The following is an 18,730-nucleotide window of genomic DNA, read 5'->3' on the forward strand; positions in this document are numbered from 1 at the left end:
TCCATGGGCAAATAATGTGGATGAATTCTGACAGCCAGAATTTCAATGTCTGAAGTACAACCTGTAGTTTTAACTGCTTCCTTTTACACCATTTCTCATTCACATAGATGACTATTCCCCTTCCTGTCTTTTTCCCCACACTGCACTGGATCTCTGTCTGCTTGAATAAGATAAAAGAATATCTGATGGCTGGCATTTTACTTAATGAATCCAACTTACATAATTCTGTCATAGTAAGTAATGGAAGGTTTATATAAGTGAAGTGTAATGTGCCATTCCTTATGTGAAAACGTCTTTGTCAGTGAGTGACTGTTTTAAATCTTTTGATGGATTCTATTGCTTGTTTTAATCAATTTGTAAAGTCATGAAAACAAATATTGAGTAATGTACAGTAGGTAGATATCAAGAAAAAAAAAATTTCTAAATTCACAGTTGCATTGGAGATCAGTTACATTGAGCTGCAACACATCTGGAACATTGTCCATATTAACAGCAAAAGGCAATGAAAAAATAGTAAAATCTATCTTGTGGATCCTAAAAGTGAGATTCAAAAACATAAGAACAGATGGCCACCTGGTCTGCATATGTGGCAAAGTCTTCACTTCTGTCTAAATGATGAATGTTAAAATTTGAAAAAAAAAAAATGTTTTGCCTGTTGAGATCAACTCGTATTATTGTAAAGTTTCATAATGGAGAAAAAGATAAATTAAAAGTACTGGACTCAGTAATGAAGCATCTGAAAAACACATAAATTGTCCAAGGCACAGTCGAGATTCAGTCCCCAGCCAGTGCATTTTGCTGCTTATCTCACCAAACACATGGATTTAAGTACTGATATAGACTGTTTTGGTCAACCTGCTACCCAAAAACCATTCTCCTTATAACTTCCTTTTTTCATATTTGTAAATGCTGCTCTTTATACTCATATGTGCACAGATTCACACCCAAAGATCCACCTTCAGGGTGATGCTGCCAACTAGAGTAATCACTGATAGAATCAGACATGTACAAGCTCACATTCTTTAAACACACAAATACACACACATAAGAGAAAAGGCAAACAAGCCTTTGTGACAAAAAGTTCCAATTCATACAGTAAAAGCTTGTTTTTAATTATTTTTTGGATGACACTGCATGGCAATGTATTATGCTTACACTGCAAACTGTAGCATTATCTTGTTAAATATGTGATGAAGGCCAGAATATTAGATATTTCTATATGAAGCTTATGGACTACATCTTTTCATAAGCTGTTGCGCTGTGGTCTGTGGGTTTCTCTTATTTTCTCTACACTGGTTTTAAAGTCAAAGTTTGGGGAGAGGCTAATTAGGACAACACTACACACAAGACAGGTACTACCAGGTATGGAAGCACACCCACCACCACTTACAGACAGCACTCAGCTGTCAAAGGCAGTAAGGTGTCACTGCCACCTCATGGATCTAGCATCCTGGGTTCAAATCTTGTGGTGTTTGCACAATTTTTCCATATGTCTGCATGAGTCTTCTTCGTACATCTGAAAGAAGTGCATGTTAGGTTAATTGGAAACTCTAGGTTGGCTCTGTCTAAGTCCGAGTTTAGGTTGTGCGAGTAACTGGGCTCTGTGATGGACTGATGCCCTGTCTAGCAGTATTTATAACATTTCTTTAAATGCTGCCAAAATACACTGGATCAAATGGGTCTGAGAATGTTATGTTACATTGCATCCTTTCAACAACACTACCACCTCTCCCTCACCTTAGCACTAGTAAACTGTTTACTTTCACAATGCTTGCCCTATAGCTTGTCCTTACACCGGCATACTGAATTATGCTTCACACACTTTCTTTCAAGAAATTCCTCTGCCCTATGCCATACTAATGGTGTCCTTTCTTCCTGGAAAACTCTTGCCTGGTGAACAACTTATCATCTTGTATAGAAAAGATTGGTTTGAACTGTGTTATACAATATTATTATATGTTCAATAAAAAAGGAGTGTTTTGGGGTGGACAAATTGTAAATGAATATGGTAGTCATCTGGGCTACCAGCTTTACAAATCTGGTAGACCAGGTATACTATCTGGTATCTCAGCTTTATATATGAAGTGGAGGTAACCTGAAACATTCTACAGCAATGTTTATTGTTAGAATTTTGTTGTACAAAAGTGCACAGCACTCTTCCACCACATATAATTCTGACTTGTTGTTTTTTTCCAATGCACACAAAAATATTTTATCAAAAATGAACCAACGTAACGCATTGATACTATATTCTCAAATTTGGTTTTTAGATCTAATTTAGACCCCACCAATGTGTTTCTTTAGTCAAAACATTATCAGTTTGACTTTTAGGGTTATTCTGTGGTATGTCCTTTACACTGTCATACAGCTTTTCTTGACCACAGCCAGTAATATAGCTATACAGCTGCATTAAAATTAAGTTGTCCCTCATCTTAATAAAGACGAAGTTTAGACCTGAAAAAGCAGGTTAACACTCTGCAGTCTTTGGGCTAATAGTAAGAAGCATTTTCACAACGTCCATTATACCTGTTAGGTACCCAGAGTACATACAGTATCTGTTAATGGTGAGAATCTTATTTTTTATGAGATTCTGGTCTAACTGCATAAGGCAAGATCCATTTGTAATGGAGTATAGACCTCTGATTTCCAAAGGTTAATGTCCATTTTCTAAGGCGGATCACTTGAAAAATTGTGACAGGAGCATTGTTTGAACATACAAGCTATTAGATGTGATGAATAAACTGTTGAATGTTTTGACTCATTTTCTCAGCTGTAGTAAGTCTCTGTTAACTGAGGAGTTACCTGCTGCAGTGTACATCTTTTTTCCAAACTGCACATTTGATGAAAGGATTCAGCACTGCATCATCATTTGGTTAATACTGCAAGCTGAATAGTAAACAGTCTGTAACTGTGCTTTCTCAAATTTTTTAACCCTAAAATTAGTTTTGCAAAGGACGAATTTTATCTGTGCTTTCTGGATACTACTCGCTGTACACAGCATGGCATATTCTCTGACTTGGTTCTGATGTTGTCCAAACCCTGCAGGTATCGCTATTTTGCAAAATATCCTCTATATTTAATCCATTAAAAATGATCTTCCAGTATTTGAAAAAGTAATTTTCTATTGATTTTTGTCATGATGCTGCTTGTAATTATGATTCTTTGTAACTGTAACTGGTTTTGAAAGAGAAGTGGAATAGATCACCCCATCCTCTCCCCTATATATTGTCACACACGTGCGCATGGGAGGCAGCTAAAGGGCTTGAGTGAGGGCAGTTCTGAGGCATGCCGGGATGTGGCAGAGTGCACTGACTCTTTTTCTCCCTTTCCTGTAGACCCTTCCCGGGAGATTCCACCTGGCTCTCTTGATGTCACTTCCGTGACCGAGCCAATGGAAGTAGACATTACCAGTTCCAGCCCCTGTGATGTCACATCCGGGCTTGAACCAATGATTGAAGAACATGGGTCCGATCCCTATGACCTCACTTCCTGTCTTCCCCTTTAAAAGCCTGCCCTTTTTCCATTTTCCCTCAGTTTTGATAAAAAACGACTTTGTAGCCAGGGTACCATATTATACGGGTGGCTGCCCCAAACCTTTATCTGTTTATGTCTCGTTTTTGTGAGATTGGCGTAACCGGCAGGATGGAGAAGTCCTGGAAGAGAAGGGGACAGGACCTGCAACACATCCAGGTGGGAGCGTACCGGGGCCGAGTTTCCAGGCGGGGAGGCTGCTGTCCCGTGTTTCGGAGTGGCCCGGTACAGGCTCTGCCCCCGGCATGCTCCACTAGGCAACCTAGGCAGGCCAGGGAGTTTGCGGGAGGGGCTCACAGAATTGGGCTGCTTCGGAAGGGGGAGGCGAAGAGGGCTGTTTACGCTCTTTCGGAGGAGACTGCCCGCCTCCCTGTGAAGCCAGAGCCCCGATTTCCACCTAGGGGAGGATCAGTTTAGAAATTAACTGTGGCGATCCTCCCTGATCCTCCACACCCGGTGATACTAGGGCGGGACTGGTCTAATATTAAAAGCGGTGAGACACATACCACTCCTGGGGTTAACTTGGGCCTAGTTATGGACGGAGATGAGCATTCTCAAGCTGCCTCCATGCCGTATAATCAGCCGGCAGAGAGAGACAAAGGGGCCGTCCTGGGTGACGTGGCAACTCCCGGGCCGTCATGTGCTGACACGTCATCCACCAGCGCTGCGACGGAGCAGGAGGAAACCACGCCCATTAAGATCGGTGCAGACCCTCTCACCCTTTTACGGTTCCAATTTAGAGAGAGGCTGGCCTCCTTTAAAAGGGAGCAATGGAGTGACAACTCCCTGAAATTTGCAAAGAATGCAGTGGTCCTAGTCAACGGCCAGCGCACAAACCAGTCAATGCCACAGGGTCCTCACTTTGTGTTAGACAACGACCTTCTCTATCGCGTAGCAATGCATGCAGGTGCAGGTCTGTGAGTTAGCACATGGCCACCTCCTAGGTGGCCACTTGGGCACCGAGAAAACCCTAGAGCAGATCAAGCTCCGTTTCTACTGGCCAGGAATCAATGAGGAGGTTCGTCGCTTTTGCGCTTCCTGCCCAGAGTGTCAACTGCGACAAATTCCAAGAAAGAACCGTGCTCCTCTCGTTCCTTTTCCCCTGTTTGACATTCCCTTCCATCGAATTGGGTTCGATATAGTCGGACCTCTAGAGCCCTCAACCCGAGGACACAAGTACATTCTAGTCCTTGTGGATTATGCTACCAAATACCCGGAAGCTGTTCCGTTGCGCTCAGCCACTTCTAAAGCCATCGCACGGGAATTACTAGGGGTCTTTGCACGCGTGGGTATCCCCAAGGAAGTCTTGACGGACCAGGGGACACCTTTCACCTCGGAGACGTTCAAGCAGACTGCCAGATTACTGAAAATAAAGCATTTAAAAACCGCGGTATATCATCCTCAAACCGACGGTTTAGTGGAGAGAATTAATCAGACTCTCAAACAAATGCTGCGTAAGGTGGTCAGCAAGGATGGAAGGAACTGGGATCAGCTCCTTCCAATCATCCTTTTTGCCTATCGGGAAGTCCCACAAGCCTCCACGGGGTTCTCCCCTTTTGAATTACTGTATGGGCGACAACCCCGGGGCATATTAGATATTCTAAAAGAAGGATGGGAAGAAGAGGCTCTTCCCTCTACAAGCATATTAGAGTATATCGTGCAATTACGCGATAGATTTGGAAAGATTCGGCCCCTCCTTAAAAGTCACATGGACAAGGCCCAAGCAGCAAAGGTCCGTTACTACAACCGCGGCACGTCTCTTCGGGAATTCCACCCGGGAGATCGGGTCATGGTCCTAGTGCCTACCTCCCACTCTAAGTTGCTTGCCCATTGGCAAGGCCATTACGAAGTTAAGGAGAGGAAGAGACTGGTCGACTATTTGGTGAGTCAACCCAATCATCGGCTGAAGGAGCGGGTCTATCATATGAACCTGCTGAAACCGTGGAAGGACAGGGATCCCGACCCCTCCTCCGGCCAGCCCTGCTCACTCTTCGCTCACACACACAGCCTTGCGGACTTAAGTCCCAGACAACGGCAGGAGCTGGAAACAGTTATCCGAGCCATTCGGGAGGTAGTCAGTGAGAACCCCGGAAGGACCTCTCTGGTTGAGCACAACATTGTGACAGAGCCCAGGATTATTGTCCGAGAATGCCCGTATTGTCTTCCTGAGGCAAAAAGGGCTGAAGTGGAGCTTGAGATCAAGCGCATGCTGGAACTAGGTGCGATTAAGGAGAGTTATAGTCCCTGGTCCAGTCCCATTGTGCTCATCGGTAAGCCTGACAGGAGTTGGAGGTTTTGCAATGACTTCCGTTGGCTTAATCAAGTCTCCCAATTTGATGCCTATCCAATGCCATGAGTGGACGACCTCCTCGAGAGGCTTGGACAGGCTCGATATTTGACCACACTGGACATGACAAAAGCGTACTGGCAGGTTCCTTTAACGGACTCTGCAAAGGAAAAAAATGCGTTTAGTACCCCTAGTGGAAACTAGCAGTATCGTGTCCTTCCATTTTGGTTACAAGGGGCTACAGCAACCTTCCAGCATCTGGTGGACAAAGTGCTCCGGCCTCATAACTCATACAGTGCTGCCTACCTGGATGACGTGGTCATCTATTCCAGCACATGCAGGGAACACCTACAGCATGTCCGAACGGTATTGCAGACACTTGGTGAGGCCAGGTTCCGGATTAATCTCAAGAAATGCTTCTTTGGATTGTGCGAGGCCACCTCGAACATTGTGGTATAGACTGAGAAGAAAGGTGCTGCAGTTGGTGACTTAAAGCAGGCCCTTATGTCCACACCCATTTTGATGGCACCTAACTTTTCTTTGCCTTTCATCCTCCAGACGGACGCTTCGGACACAGGCCTGGGTGCCGTGCAGAGCCAAAGTGTCGATGGTGTGGAACACCCCATCATGTTCCTGAGCCGGAAACTGTTGGACCGGGAGACCAGGTATGCAGCGGTGGAAAGGGAGGCTTTGGTGATTAAATGGGCGATTACTCAGCTTAGGTACTACCTGTTGGGCAGGGAATTCACTGTTGTCACGGACCATAGTTTGGCCACTCCGTGCATCATTATATTGTTATAGAATGATTACAATCAAGTATCTTAAATTTTAAATGATATGCAATTAATTTTGGTGTATTTGATAAATATGCATCATGGATGCAAAATTTAAAAAAGAAAGGGAAACCACACAGATACAGTAGCACTGGTTTAACATTTGGTGCCTCCTGTTTACAAAACCAAGCTGAAACATGTGTACACATGGTCTGAGGCTGACATGAAAATGTGCATTACGCCAAGTTTAGTTTTTATACAGCTTGATGTGGGTGTGAAAATGGCCGTACACACCATTTACATGAGATCCCAGGAACTTTGTTTTGTAAAAGTCAACAGGTACACTGGTTTCTTCCCACATAAAAAAATGCATATTTCAGAGAGAATGATATAATCCTTTTGAGTGGTTCAATTAATTTCTTTTAGCTTGACCACTTTCAAATTAAGAGCATAAATCATATGATCCATACAGTGCAAGTCAAAAATTATCTTGAGCTTTTCCAACTTTTCTTGAATACAAAATATACTGAGAACAGTGCAAAGGACAAGTTCTACTTCTTCTTCTGTTTCTGATAGATATAAGATTTTGCTCTACAGTGGTTTTCCTTGAAGTGAACATTACTGCCTTTTTGTTTTTAACAACTCTGTATGTTGTGGTGTGACAAAAAAAGATGTATGGACAAATCTAATGTGTTTCTTGAAACGTATCAGGTCTTTCACCGAGTTGAAGGACTAGGCATTAGCCACCTGCTTTGAAACAGATTAAAAGTGCTGAATTCAGGAAAAAGGGTTGGTAATGGTTTTGGTATGAGGAGGAAGAAGATTGTAAAGTCAAAAGCTGGGAATGCTTTCTGCAATGAAAACCTATTGCAGTGGGTACTATGTATTATATTCACTTCATCTCTTTCTGCCACCTTGTTCCTGTTAAAAAAAATTGTCCTGGGAATTAAGTTATTGTATGATGTCACTTTAAGGGGAGAAGGGGGTCTAACTGTGCTTGTGGGTCATTGCATAAAAGCACTGTTTTGTGACGTAAGGGGATAGACTTTCTTCAAACAGAAGTAGTTGTGCTTTTTGAAAAGGAGGAGAGGTGGAACCTGAAGGAGTTCAAGGGGTGCTCTAAAATGCATGAGAGGCGGACGTGGTATTGGCTAACTATCGGAAGACATTTGTGCATGCAGCACTAGCTTTCTTACTATTGAACCTTACTTGTTCTGCTTTATAGAGAGGGACGCTTTAATGCCATATACCTCCGATTTGGCACTGAACCAATAAGAATATTACAATATAACTTAATGGGAATTGCACCAACTGTATCATTTTACCTTCAATTTGAATTTAACTGTGGAATACCCATATGAGGCAAAGATAGGGATAAGGATACTTGTTATAAAAGGGACTAGGGGATGTTTACTGTGGGGTAAAAGGGAAGTGTATGTATGTTTAACATACATATGTACATATATGTTTATGCTGATTATATTCATGTTATCTCAACATGTTCCCTTTCTTTTTTTATTTTTTCTACATAAGTACAGTTCCAATAAAGAGATGTTTATTTAGTTGTATTCCCATTTAAATCATTATTTATTTAGTTTACTTCATGTATGCTATTCTAAGGAAAAAATCTATATAATTATGTTTGGACTTTTCTAATCTATGCACTGATTGTTTCATTTGGTTAATTTGGTCTGGGTGGTTATTTTCTCTGTTTATAAATGTCAACATCAGAAAAGGGGATCAAAATAGGGCTAAGGTTGTGTCAATTTCCGAACCTATTAGAATTAAACTATTGCTAGGGGTAGGAGCGTTCTTGTGTGTGTAGTGGACCTCTCATTTTAAGTACAGGAACTCAGTACAGTAGGACATTTCTGAATGCCAATGATTGGACAGCTATATGCAATAATTAAGGATTCAGTTTACCTGTTTAGAGTTTTGGCAAGGTATTTGGTCCCATTCCTGTTAGCCAAAGAGGGATACTTCTTCTGTAAAAATGCATATTCATCTCTAATAGCTTCTGCAACAGTTTTCTTATTATTAATATCCAGCTGACTCCTACAAAACAAGAAATTCAAAATATTAAATGTGTCAATCAATAGCTGTTCTGAATGTTTGTCTGTAAATATATTCATAACAAATGTCAAAAATGCAAGGTACAGCTCACCTATTTACCACACCAATGATTCCAAGCTTGACTGGTATAACTCTGCCCATCAGTACATCCATGGCATCAGTGCCTGCATCCATTAAGTCAAGCTTGGTGATGACTGCCAAAGTTCTTCTTCCTTAAGTATAATAATAATAACAATAACAATAATAATAATAATAACCACCACCTTTTGAGATAGACAGCATATTTGTGGAGGATTGGTTCCTGGATGGCCATAGATAAGAAGGTCCCTTATATCAAATGGCATAGAATTTGCGTATAACCTATGCACATCCTCGAGAATACTTTAAATGAAATCAAGCGACATGCCACATTTCAAAAGATCTAAGATTTTTATTTTCTCCATCAAGAGATAGAACTTTATTCTCCCTCTTAGCCTTTGATGGAAAACAGAATCAGCAGTGTGTCCCAACCCGGTTTGTATCCACAGTATGGTTGCTTCCAGCATAAGAGAGAGAGAAAGCAAAACATCTTAATAGAAAACATTTAGAACCTCGACTCCCAATACTTGAAAATAACATTAACCAGCTACACACACAACACAAGTAGTTAACAAACAAAATGCAAGGCGAAGAAAGCTGAAACTGCAGGTGCTGGATGGAGACTGAGCATCTGCAAAATGGCAGGAGGCTATAGCAGGGTATGCCTCCCATCACATCACCTTATTCACACGGATTCAGCATAGTGTTCGGCATGCAGCAAATACAAGTTTTGTTTTTCCCCCATAGATACTGGTTTTCATAAGAAGTGATCGAAATGGGGAGCAGGAGGTAGGTGAGTGTTAGTGGTGATGCAGAAGTATAAGCCTTCAGCAATGGTCAATGACTAAGGTATTTATGGTGGTGAAATATTTATGAAAGTGAGTTCACAAGTGTGCAACATTGTCAATATGGTGAGATGGGAAAAATGGACTGAATGCTTTCTAAATTAAAGCATTTTAAAAAGATATACTGTATGAGTGGTTGAGGCAAGGATTGCCAATTTTAACTAATGCATGCATCATTGTACAAGATATTTTATGATTCTGAAACATATTGTACTCAGAAGCATATAGTGTTTAACTGTCTTCACAGTTAAACTGCTATACAGTAGACCCCAGAAAAGTCACAGTTCTGAGTTCGCAGCCTCAGTCATTCACAGATTTTTTCCTTAAAACCTATCCAATAACCTTGGCTAATGAAAGTAGCCAATAGAATTTAAAACTGTAACTCCCAGCAGTCCCTGCAGTGGCTCTGATTGGTCTTCTGCTGAGGTTGCTGGGGCTGTTGGGTTCAAAGGATGTCAGTGCGGCTTTTAAAAAGGGGGCCGGTGACCAAAGGCAAAAAAAAAAGTTTTTGTTAATTTGTGTTTCAAGTTCCTGTCTGTCTGCCTTCTGTTGGGTTACCTGTACTTATTCGTTTTGTCCTGGATCGTTTTGTGGTTGGCGTCTGGATTGTCTGCCTGTGTACATGAGGACTGTAAGTGGATTCATGGCCATCCTGCAAAAAAAGGAGTGCTCCTGAACTCGTCCACCCGTCTTCACCATTTCAGGAACTAGCGGTAGGACTAGCTTTACATTCCCATTCAACGTGCGGATCTCTGGACTATCTATTTTCATCATTACATTTTATCCATTGCCGTTTTTCATGATTTACTGTGTGTGTTTTGTTTGTGCTTTGTTGTATTTAATGTGTAATTGCCATAAGGGGAACGGGATGGTATCGTTGTTTTTATTCAGTTTATTTGTTTTCATTACATTCTTTATTTACTGTTTGATTACCAGTTTGCTTTGTTTTTGTCTCTTTTTGTGAGTGCGTGCGGGTCAGGCCAAGGCTGGAGGTGTCCCTGGAATCTCCACCATAAAAATAAACAAATTGCTGTCTTCTCGACCGTGTGAATCTTAGCGACAACGGACTGCTACAGCAATATTCATTTCTCTTTGCTGCTGAGTGTTCTTGTGTTTTTTTTTTGTTCCTCTTAACCCTTAAACCGCCACAACCGGTTATAGTTGTTTCCCAGTGCCATTTGCAAGCACGTAGGAGCTGATCAGTTAGTGCCGTACATTCGTTGAGCAGCCAGCTCATGACCACTGCCAGCTTCCTGTGAGCAGGGTGGCAGAACATATCCCAAGAAAATACAGACGCTTCTCAAAAAACCTCTCTTAAAAAACACTGATAGACTATCTTCACATTGCTCCCTTACTTGCTGGGCTTACTTGCGGCTGCTCTGTCACGTGATATGTTTCTCGCGCTACGCTTACTTAAACGCCTGAACAGCACCTGTCCTTTTTGGCTGATTGCTTTGTTTCTCCCTCCTCAACCAGACATCCTCTGCTCCTGTTGGGGGTCCCGCTCCCGTTGTTCTCCCCTATGATGTTTATCTATTCTATAATCGAGAACTAACTGCATACTGAGCTCATTTTACTTCTGAAAGAGTCATGTTTGTTTGCAGTGTTTGAATAAAGTTCCTGTCTCTACAATCTGCTGTGTTTCTGTGCAATTCTGTGACCCAAGAGTGACACCCTGCAGCATTGCAACCTCACTGTCCCTGGGATTGAGCCGCTGCACTAGATTGGCCTGCAAGCATTAGCCCTTACCTCTGTGTGCTTGCGTGCAGCCAGTTCAGGCGCAGTTGACTCAGTGATTTACTGAATTACATCCATGGTGTCAGTTGCACCTTGTACATATTATTCCAGTAGTATTTAAATAGTTTTTACAGTTCATTGGTAGTGTGTAAAACGATCAGCGTTGCAGTAATTTTGATGCTCTTTGCATGAAAAAAAAATGTGTTCATTAAAATGTAACTTTTTCTTTGTGAAATGTGATATTTATTTAAAAAGTGTTGCAAAAAAATATTTGGTGTCCAGCGATGCATTAACCCCAAGTATGTGGCAGTTTAATAGTTAAAAGCCCCAAGATGCTGCTGAAACACCCTGCACCTTCTAAGGCTTCTCGCAATGAAAACACACTTGCATGAATTACAGTACATATAGCGGTAACATCAGTATTTTACATTCTAGCACTGCGGGAGATATAGCAGTACAGCATACAGATTTACCTTTACATTCTTTATTTTTAGGTAATGTATTAAGCTGAGTTTGAAATTAAATTAGTGTTTTGGGGACATATTTAGGGGTTAAACTATAAAAATAGGCATTTTCAAACCACATCCAAAATTTGCGTTTTTCACAATTCACAGGTGCTTTTGGAACGTAACCCCCGCGAATTTTGGGGGTCTATTGTATTCTTTACCGATTGCTTTTTTAGCCTCCCTAATGTCCTTTTTAATGGTTACCCTCACGTTCTCATATGCCCTGTGATTCATATTGGAGTTATTAATCTTACAAACCTTATATAGCTGCTTTTACCTTTTTCAGCTTCTTCTTCTTCTTCTAAATTTCCTACTTATTCCAAATATAGTATTTACCTGCCCTGCATTGTATATAAAACATATTTAAACCTATTCCATGACTTAAAACACTTAAAAGCTTAGCCAGGTGCATCCTCCTTAGACTCTGCCACATCTGCTTAAAATTTGCCCTAGCAAAGTTAAACTTGACACTCTCCAAAATACTGAGAATTGTATTATATTATGGTAACTTGACCCTGGTGGTTCAATCACCTCTACACCCTCAATTCTATCTGGATTATTATAAAATACTCAATCTGTAGAGGCTTCCCCCTGCGTTAGTCCTTTAACATACTTGTGTTCAGCTATTTGCAAGGTTATCCCCGTTAAAAATCAGGTAGTTGAAGCCCCCCACAACTATAATATCCACCTGTAAACTTGTCATTTTAAAAAGATGTGCATTGAAATTACCATCTGCATTGAGTGGTCTATAATACACTCCTTAAAATAAGGCATCTTTCCATAATGCTTTCAAGAAGAAGTATCACTAAGATGGGGCTCATCGTCCAACTGAAGAGGACTTGAGTTTAAATTCTGTTTCACATAAACATTAACCTCTTTATACTCATCCCCATCTTTTTTATTTATCCAGGTTTCTGTTATTGGTATAATTTCATAACTATGCTCCTCTACATGCAACTCCAACTCAGTTGTTTTATTTTTTATACAATCTTTAATGTATTACTTAATCTAATATGGCACCTTGCAATGGCTGTGGAGGTGCTAAGATTCACACAGTCCAAAGACTGTGATTTATTTAGTTTATTGTGGGAACACCAGGAACACACCCAGCCTAGACTCGGCAGTCACACAGGGAGACACAGTGGAAGAGTGAATAGATAATTAACAATGAAATGTATTACTCAAATAATGAAAAAAGAACACACAACATAACCAAAGACATATAAGCAAAGGCCCTTCCTAGCTCACTGACGGTGATAACACATTACAACAACAGCAAACAATAAACATTAAAAACAATGTCCAAACCTGTTCAGTATAGCAGGGACAGTTGAAGGATGTGTGATTGAAATACCCTGTGAACAGCTTTCTGAAAGCAATGTAAAGTTTTATCCTACCAGGTTCCTGAAGCAGTGTGATGTTTGAAGTGATTGGGAGTGTTCCCTCAGACGAAGACATAGTATGAACTCACACGGACAGGCAGGCAGAGGACAGCACATACAACCAGACCGAAACTGTAATCTAAAGTGTTCAAGTTGTAATGTGTATGAGGCATATTAACAAACAGATGGATGATTGAGATACCCCCAGCATCTTTTAGGTTTCTTTTTAAAGGGCCTGCCTGCTCAAATCATCATGTTATACTGCAGGGGCCTCTGGGAGATGTAGAATATTTTAAGTAGCACTGCTAAAACTTTATGCATCTGTGTGAATCTGATATTGCATTATGTTAATCATTTCAAGCACTTCTAAACCTGGCCTATCCTAATCTCCTTGTCCAGTCCTCATCTAACCTACTCATACACCTCCTAAATACATCTGAACCACTTGTTTAAATGTAACCTGTCACTGCGGAACAGGTCCTGTCTGTTCCAGAATCTTACCTAGACTGGAGCACGGCACATGAAGAACTTCAGAGAAAACTGCCATGTCAGTTCTGCTTCTCAGGCTGGCACCTAACTCTTTCAATTTGGATTGCAGAACTGACAGCCTGCCCTTAATGACTGCAAACCTCCAACTCCGGGGTTAATGACCCTGGACAATGTACATCACTTGACTTGCACTTACATCTGACCATGACAAAAAAGATTTTGACATTACTGATCTCGAGTCTGCTCTTGCGCAACTTTGGGGTACACTATCTTCCCCTAAACAACATCTGGGCAAAGTATGCCAAATCTCCAACACAACTGAGGCAAGCCAATTCCTCCCCAAGTTTAGCAACCCTGAACTTGAAATATTGGATCAGCTGACATTCTCATGATGATATAAAAATCCTGGAAGCACACTTCATCGAAACCAGCTACCAAAAAGTCCAACATTACACAGGACTTGCATTGTACAGGCCTCACAATTTAAATTTGTTTCGGTGACTGTTAAGCCCTTTCAGAATTAAATACTAATTAACTAATAAGTTTAATAAACTACAGCACCTGTTTAATACTTACAGGCCCACTCTGATCTCTTGTATTACCTGTTTAAGGTGTTCTCACTACTAAATTCTTTAGTAAGAAAAAAAAACACACACACACACTAACATATAACCAAATGTTATACAATATTTAGTGCAATGCTAGCAAGGTGTAAGCTCATATTTAATATAACTAGGGGGCTTCGCTCGCCCACCCCCGTGTTTGGTTTACCAGATATACAATTTAAAGAGATTGTTATTTTCATGGGAATTGTTACATATGCATTATTTTCATTTTTACTTTAAAAACTTTTGTAAAAACAATACTTGTCCTTTATTTCTGGCCCCGGGCATGGTTACATCTCTTTCTCGCGGGATGTATAACATTGCGTTGTGAAAGGGGGGGGGGGCTGAACGCACGCTAAGGAGATGCTGTCGGATCATCTGCTCTCTTTCTGCTGCTGGCGAGTTGCCTCTTCTGCTTGTCGCATGTCGTTGCTTTAAGAGCTGGGGGCACATGATGCGTGTCTGCCAAAAGCAATCCAACAACTGCTAGGTTAAATGTCCGTGGACTTGTTTTAAATGATGGCTCACTGCCTTGTCTCGCATGACGTTGTAAAAACAATACTTGACCTTTATTTCTGGCCCCAGGCGTGGTTAAATTTCTTTCTCGCAGGACATATAATGCTGCTCACGTTGTGAGGGGGGCTGCTGCTGTTGCACTGCCCGTCTACTTTTTTAAACCCTTTATAGCCACTGTCCTTTTTGTCACTTCGTGTCTCTGCTGCTCGCATTGTGAAGAAGGGGGGTCAGGGTGGCTGAACGCACGCAAGAAGAAGTAGTCAGATCATCTGCTGCGAGCTGCATGTTATGCTTGTCACTTGTCATTGTTTTAAGAGCTGGGAGCAAGTTAAAGTGTCTCCCGCGGGTAATCGGATATGCAATTTTATAAGTTTTTTTTGTTTTTTTTTATACAGTAATTCCTCGCTATATCGCGCTTTGACTTTCGCGGTTTCGATCTATCGCGGATTTTATATGAAAGCATAACTAAATATATTAAGCGGATTTTTCGCTGCTTCGCGGGTTTTGCGGACAATGTGTCTTTTTACTTCCTGTACATGCTTCCTCAGTTGGTTTGCCCAGTTGATTTCATACAAGGGACGCTATTGGCGGATGACTGAGAAGCTAACCAATCAGAGCACGCAGTTAAGTTCTCCTGACTGAGAAGCTAACCAATCAGAGCACGCAGTTAAGATCCTGCTTGCTGAATGCAGTGTTAACCAGGAAGTCTCGTCTCGCTCATTCAACATCAACGTGTTTCGCTGTGTAAAGAGTTGTGCTCTTTTGTGCTTATCTTTGTGCATAGTCAAGCCCTTCATTAAGGCTCCAAAACGATTGCTACTGCTTCAGGGGCCGTGCCCAAGCACAAATGGAAGATGTTAACGATTGCCGAAAAGGTAAACGTTTTGGATTTGTTGAAGGCTACGATTCTTTTTATTTAAAAAGTAGGAAAGGAATATAAGATCTACGGCCGCAGTGTCCTTTTAACCAGGGTGCAAAACGAGATGTAAGTGGATGTAATAAGGCAGTAGTCTGGATGGAATCTGCTTTAGGGATTTGGATTGAAGACTGCCAGAAGAAGAACAACGGCAGTGCTACACAATCGCCTGAAGTGGCTCCTTTAAGGGCTGTAACGCTCTCCTTTGTTGTGCAGTAAAATAAAACTCATTGTTATCGGACAAGTCATCGTGCCATTGTTGGTGAGTAACCATAATTAATTTTCTACTTACAGTACTTAGTACATGTACGTACGTTTAGTGTCACTGTACACACATTTACTGTATACTATTTTAGTTGCATTTTACGTATTTGTTGCTGGTGGCATGTCTATCGTAATGGCTGTAACGTGATATCGGAGACACTCAATATCTTTAAAATAATATTTAGGTTTTACTGTATATAAACAGTGTGTTTATATACATAATTTCAATGAATCTTACCTAATATCTAAGAGAATACAAAGGGATTATTCTGTATAACTCTGTGGGGAATATTTATAAACAGTGTGGGAGAGTTTATAAGGGCTTAAAATATATAAAAATAACCATAGAAACATATGGTTTCTACTTCGCGGATTTTCACCTATCGCGGGGGGGTCTGGAATGCAACCCCCGCGATCGAGGAGGGATTACTGTAATTGTTTCAATTTCATTATTTGCACTTTTACTTTAAAGCTTCATTAAAAACAATATTTGGAATTACCTTTTCTTCAATATTGCATTGAATTTTGATTCCGGTTTTGGAGACACATTGTGATAACGCAACGTATAACTGCCTGTGAGTGAATATTGTTTCTGTTTTTCTAATAAATAATCCGACATTTCATAATGTTTGTCCCTGTGATTTGTTAATTGTCATAGCAAAAGCTATTCTCACGGGAAACTGTAAACATTTTAATACAAATGGCAGATCAAGATCTCCTTTGGTGTCTAATGTTATTCGCAGAATATAAACATTGCCTTTCTTGTCACCTGTTAAAATTTGCATCACTTCTCCGTGATCATAAATATACACCTGACCGAATTGTGTTTTCTTTGAAATTGAACTTGTCATTGCTTTAACTGTTGCGAGACCACAGATTCTCATAGCGTATGGTCCATTATTGTGTAAATCTACGTTTTGTGCATTGAATGATGCGAAGGCGAAAAGACTTTGTTTTCTGCTCTTTGCCTTTTATTTCTGACCTCACTTTGTCCTGCTATTTTTTCAATTACACCTGGTCCTGATGATTAATTTCCTTTTGTTTGCGCTAATGCAATCTTTACTATATTTTTTTTGATACTGTAGCGACTGACGTAATAAAGTGTTCAAGTAAAACTTTTGTGACAATCGCCAACTTTGTAACCCCAAACACAACTTTCTAGCACCCTCTCCAATCCCTCATCCCCCGGGTCTCGCCACCCCTCTACGCATCAATCAATACCCCGCTATCAGTCTTCTGTGCTGTACTCCGCCCTCCCTCAGTCAGACCTAACATTCACTTAAAACAAAAAAGGCTTCAACCTGGCTGGAACGCTACAATACTTTCTAATTTTACTGTTTTTATATTCTTTACCTCTGCATGTGTATCGCGCCATAGTTTGTTTGAACCTTTCGAATTCCACTGCTTTCATAATCTGTTATCTACCTTTTATTCTTTCCAACGCTTTTGGATCTCTTTTCTCTGCGCTGCTCTTTCTTCTTTGCTTAGTCGTTGACGTTTCATCTAGAACATATTGTCCTTATATGCCTTATATGTGCTGAGAGCACAGGATCTGTGTGTGCTACGACTGAGTGTTTTGCTGGCCGTGCTCTTATTTGATATTGTTTGCATATGGCAGGTCTTAAGTGTCTTCCGAGAAGATCACATCTCGTCACCGTGCTTTTCCTTTCCAGGATTTTTTTTTTTATAATAGAGAGATAATTAAAATTACTCATCGATTCCCAAACAAGTTATTTTTATATACTCTCTAATGTCATGGAAAAGCCTAGTAAAGCAGCTACTTGCCATATGGTGTTGAAATATTTTCTCTTAAGTACGTACCATCAGGGTCAACCTCTCTGGCAACTTTCAGGGACTCTGATGTTGCCATGTCGGTGTTCGCAGCTGTTACAGCAAGAATGATGCAGTTAGGGTTACTGATGTATCGCAAGATTAGATCTCTGATCTGGACTTCAATATCTTTTGGCTGGTCTCCCACTGGAACCTTGTAAAACATTTAACAAGAAATTATGTTTGGATCAATTAGTTCATTCACGTGTTAAACAGACATATAAGATTCAAAATTACGGAACAAATATGAAATAATTATTTAGAACGACTAAATAAAGTTATTATAGCTTAGCCATCTACAATTTCTGAAGAAAACTGTACAGGGAATGCAAAAATCAGAATTATGAGAAAGAGACTGGGAGTGAGTGAGGGAAAGAAATTTCTTTCTTAATCAATCAACTTTATTTAAAATGCAAAATCACCATGCAGCAATGTCCTAATACACTGTACAAATTAGAAGAATACATGTTAGTTGGAAACATTGCTGCATGAGCTGTCAAATTGCTAAACAGGTCATTTACCGCAGTCAAACCTGAATCATCAGTCAAAAAATAACATTTCAAATAATGACATTACCATAAGACACACCCAGTTTTTAGAGCAGGAAAACAAGAAAAAAATATTCTGAGCCAAATAGTACCAGCATACTAAAATATTTATTAAAATATAGCAAAATGCGGTAAAATTTAACAGTGTAAACTCAACAGTGGTGTTAAGAACCATCATCACTTCCATTAACAAATGAGGAAAGCACTTTTCTAGTTTTCTGGAAACCCCAAAAACTCATCGCTAGTGTCAGAATTTATGAAGCTCAGTTGCTCACAATCACTTATATCACTTTCTTCACTATCTTCATATATGATATTATCTTCAGTTCCGTCTAAGACATTGCTAATGC

General features: G+C 40.5%; 1 protein-coding gene across 13 annotated transcripts in view; it reads right to left on the reverse strand.

Moving 5' to 3' along the window:
* Window positions 1–18,730, reverse strand: part of dnm1l (dynamin 1-like) — a 200,844-nt gene that overhangs the window by 90,029 nt on the left and 92,085 nt on the right. For all 13 annotated transcript variants that reach the window (XM_039769937.1, XM_039769930.1, XM_039769935.1 and 10 more), the window contains 3 exons: window positions 17,824–17,986; window positions 8,756–8,876; window positions 8,515–8,646 (listed from right to left, as the gene is read on the reverse strand). In XM_039769937.1, the coding sequence (XP_039625871.1) occupies window positions 8,515–8,646; window positions 8,756–8,876; window positions 17,824–17,986 (416 nt within the window). The remainder of the gene's footprint in view (window positions 1–8,514; window positions 8,647–8,755; window positions 8,877–17,823; window positions 17,987–18,730) is intronic.

This window comes from Polypterus senegalus, chromosome 11 (assembly GCF_016835505.1).
Source record: "Polypterus senegalus isolate Bchr_013 chromosome 11, ASM1683550v1, whole genome shotgun sequence".
NCBI classification, from domain to species: Eukaryota; Metazoa; Chordata; class Cladistia; order Polypteriformes; family Polypteridae; genus Polypterus; species Polypterus senegalus.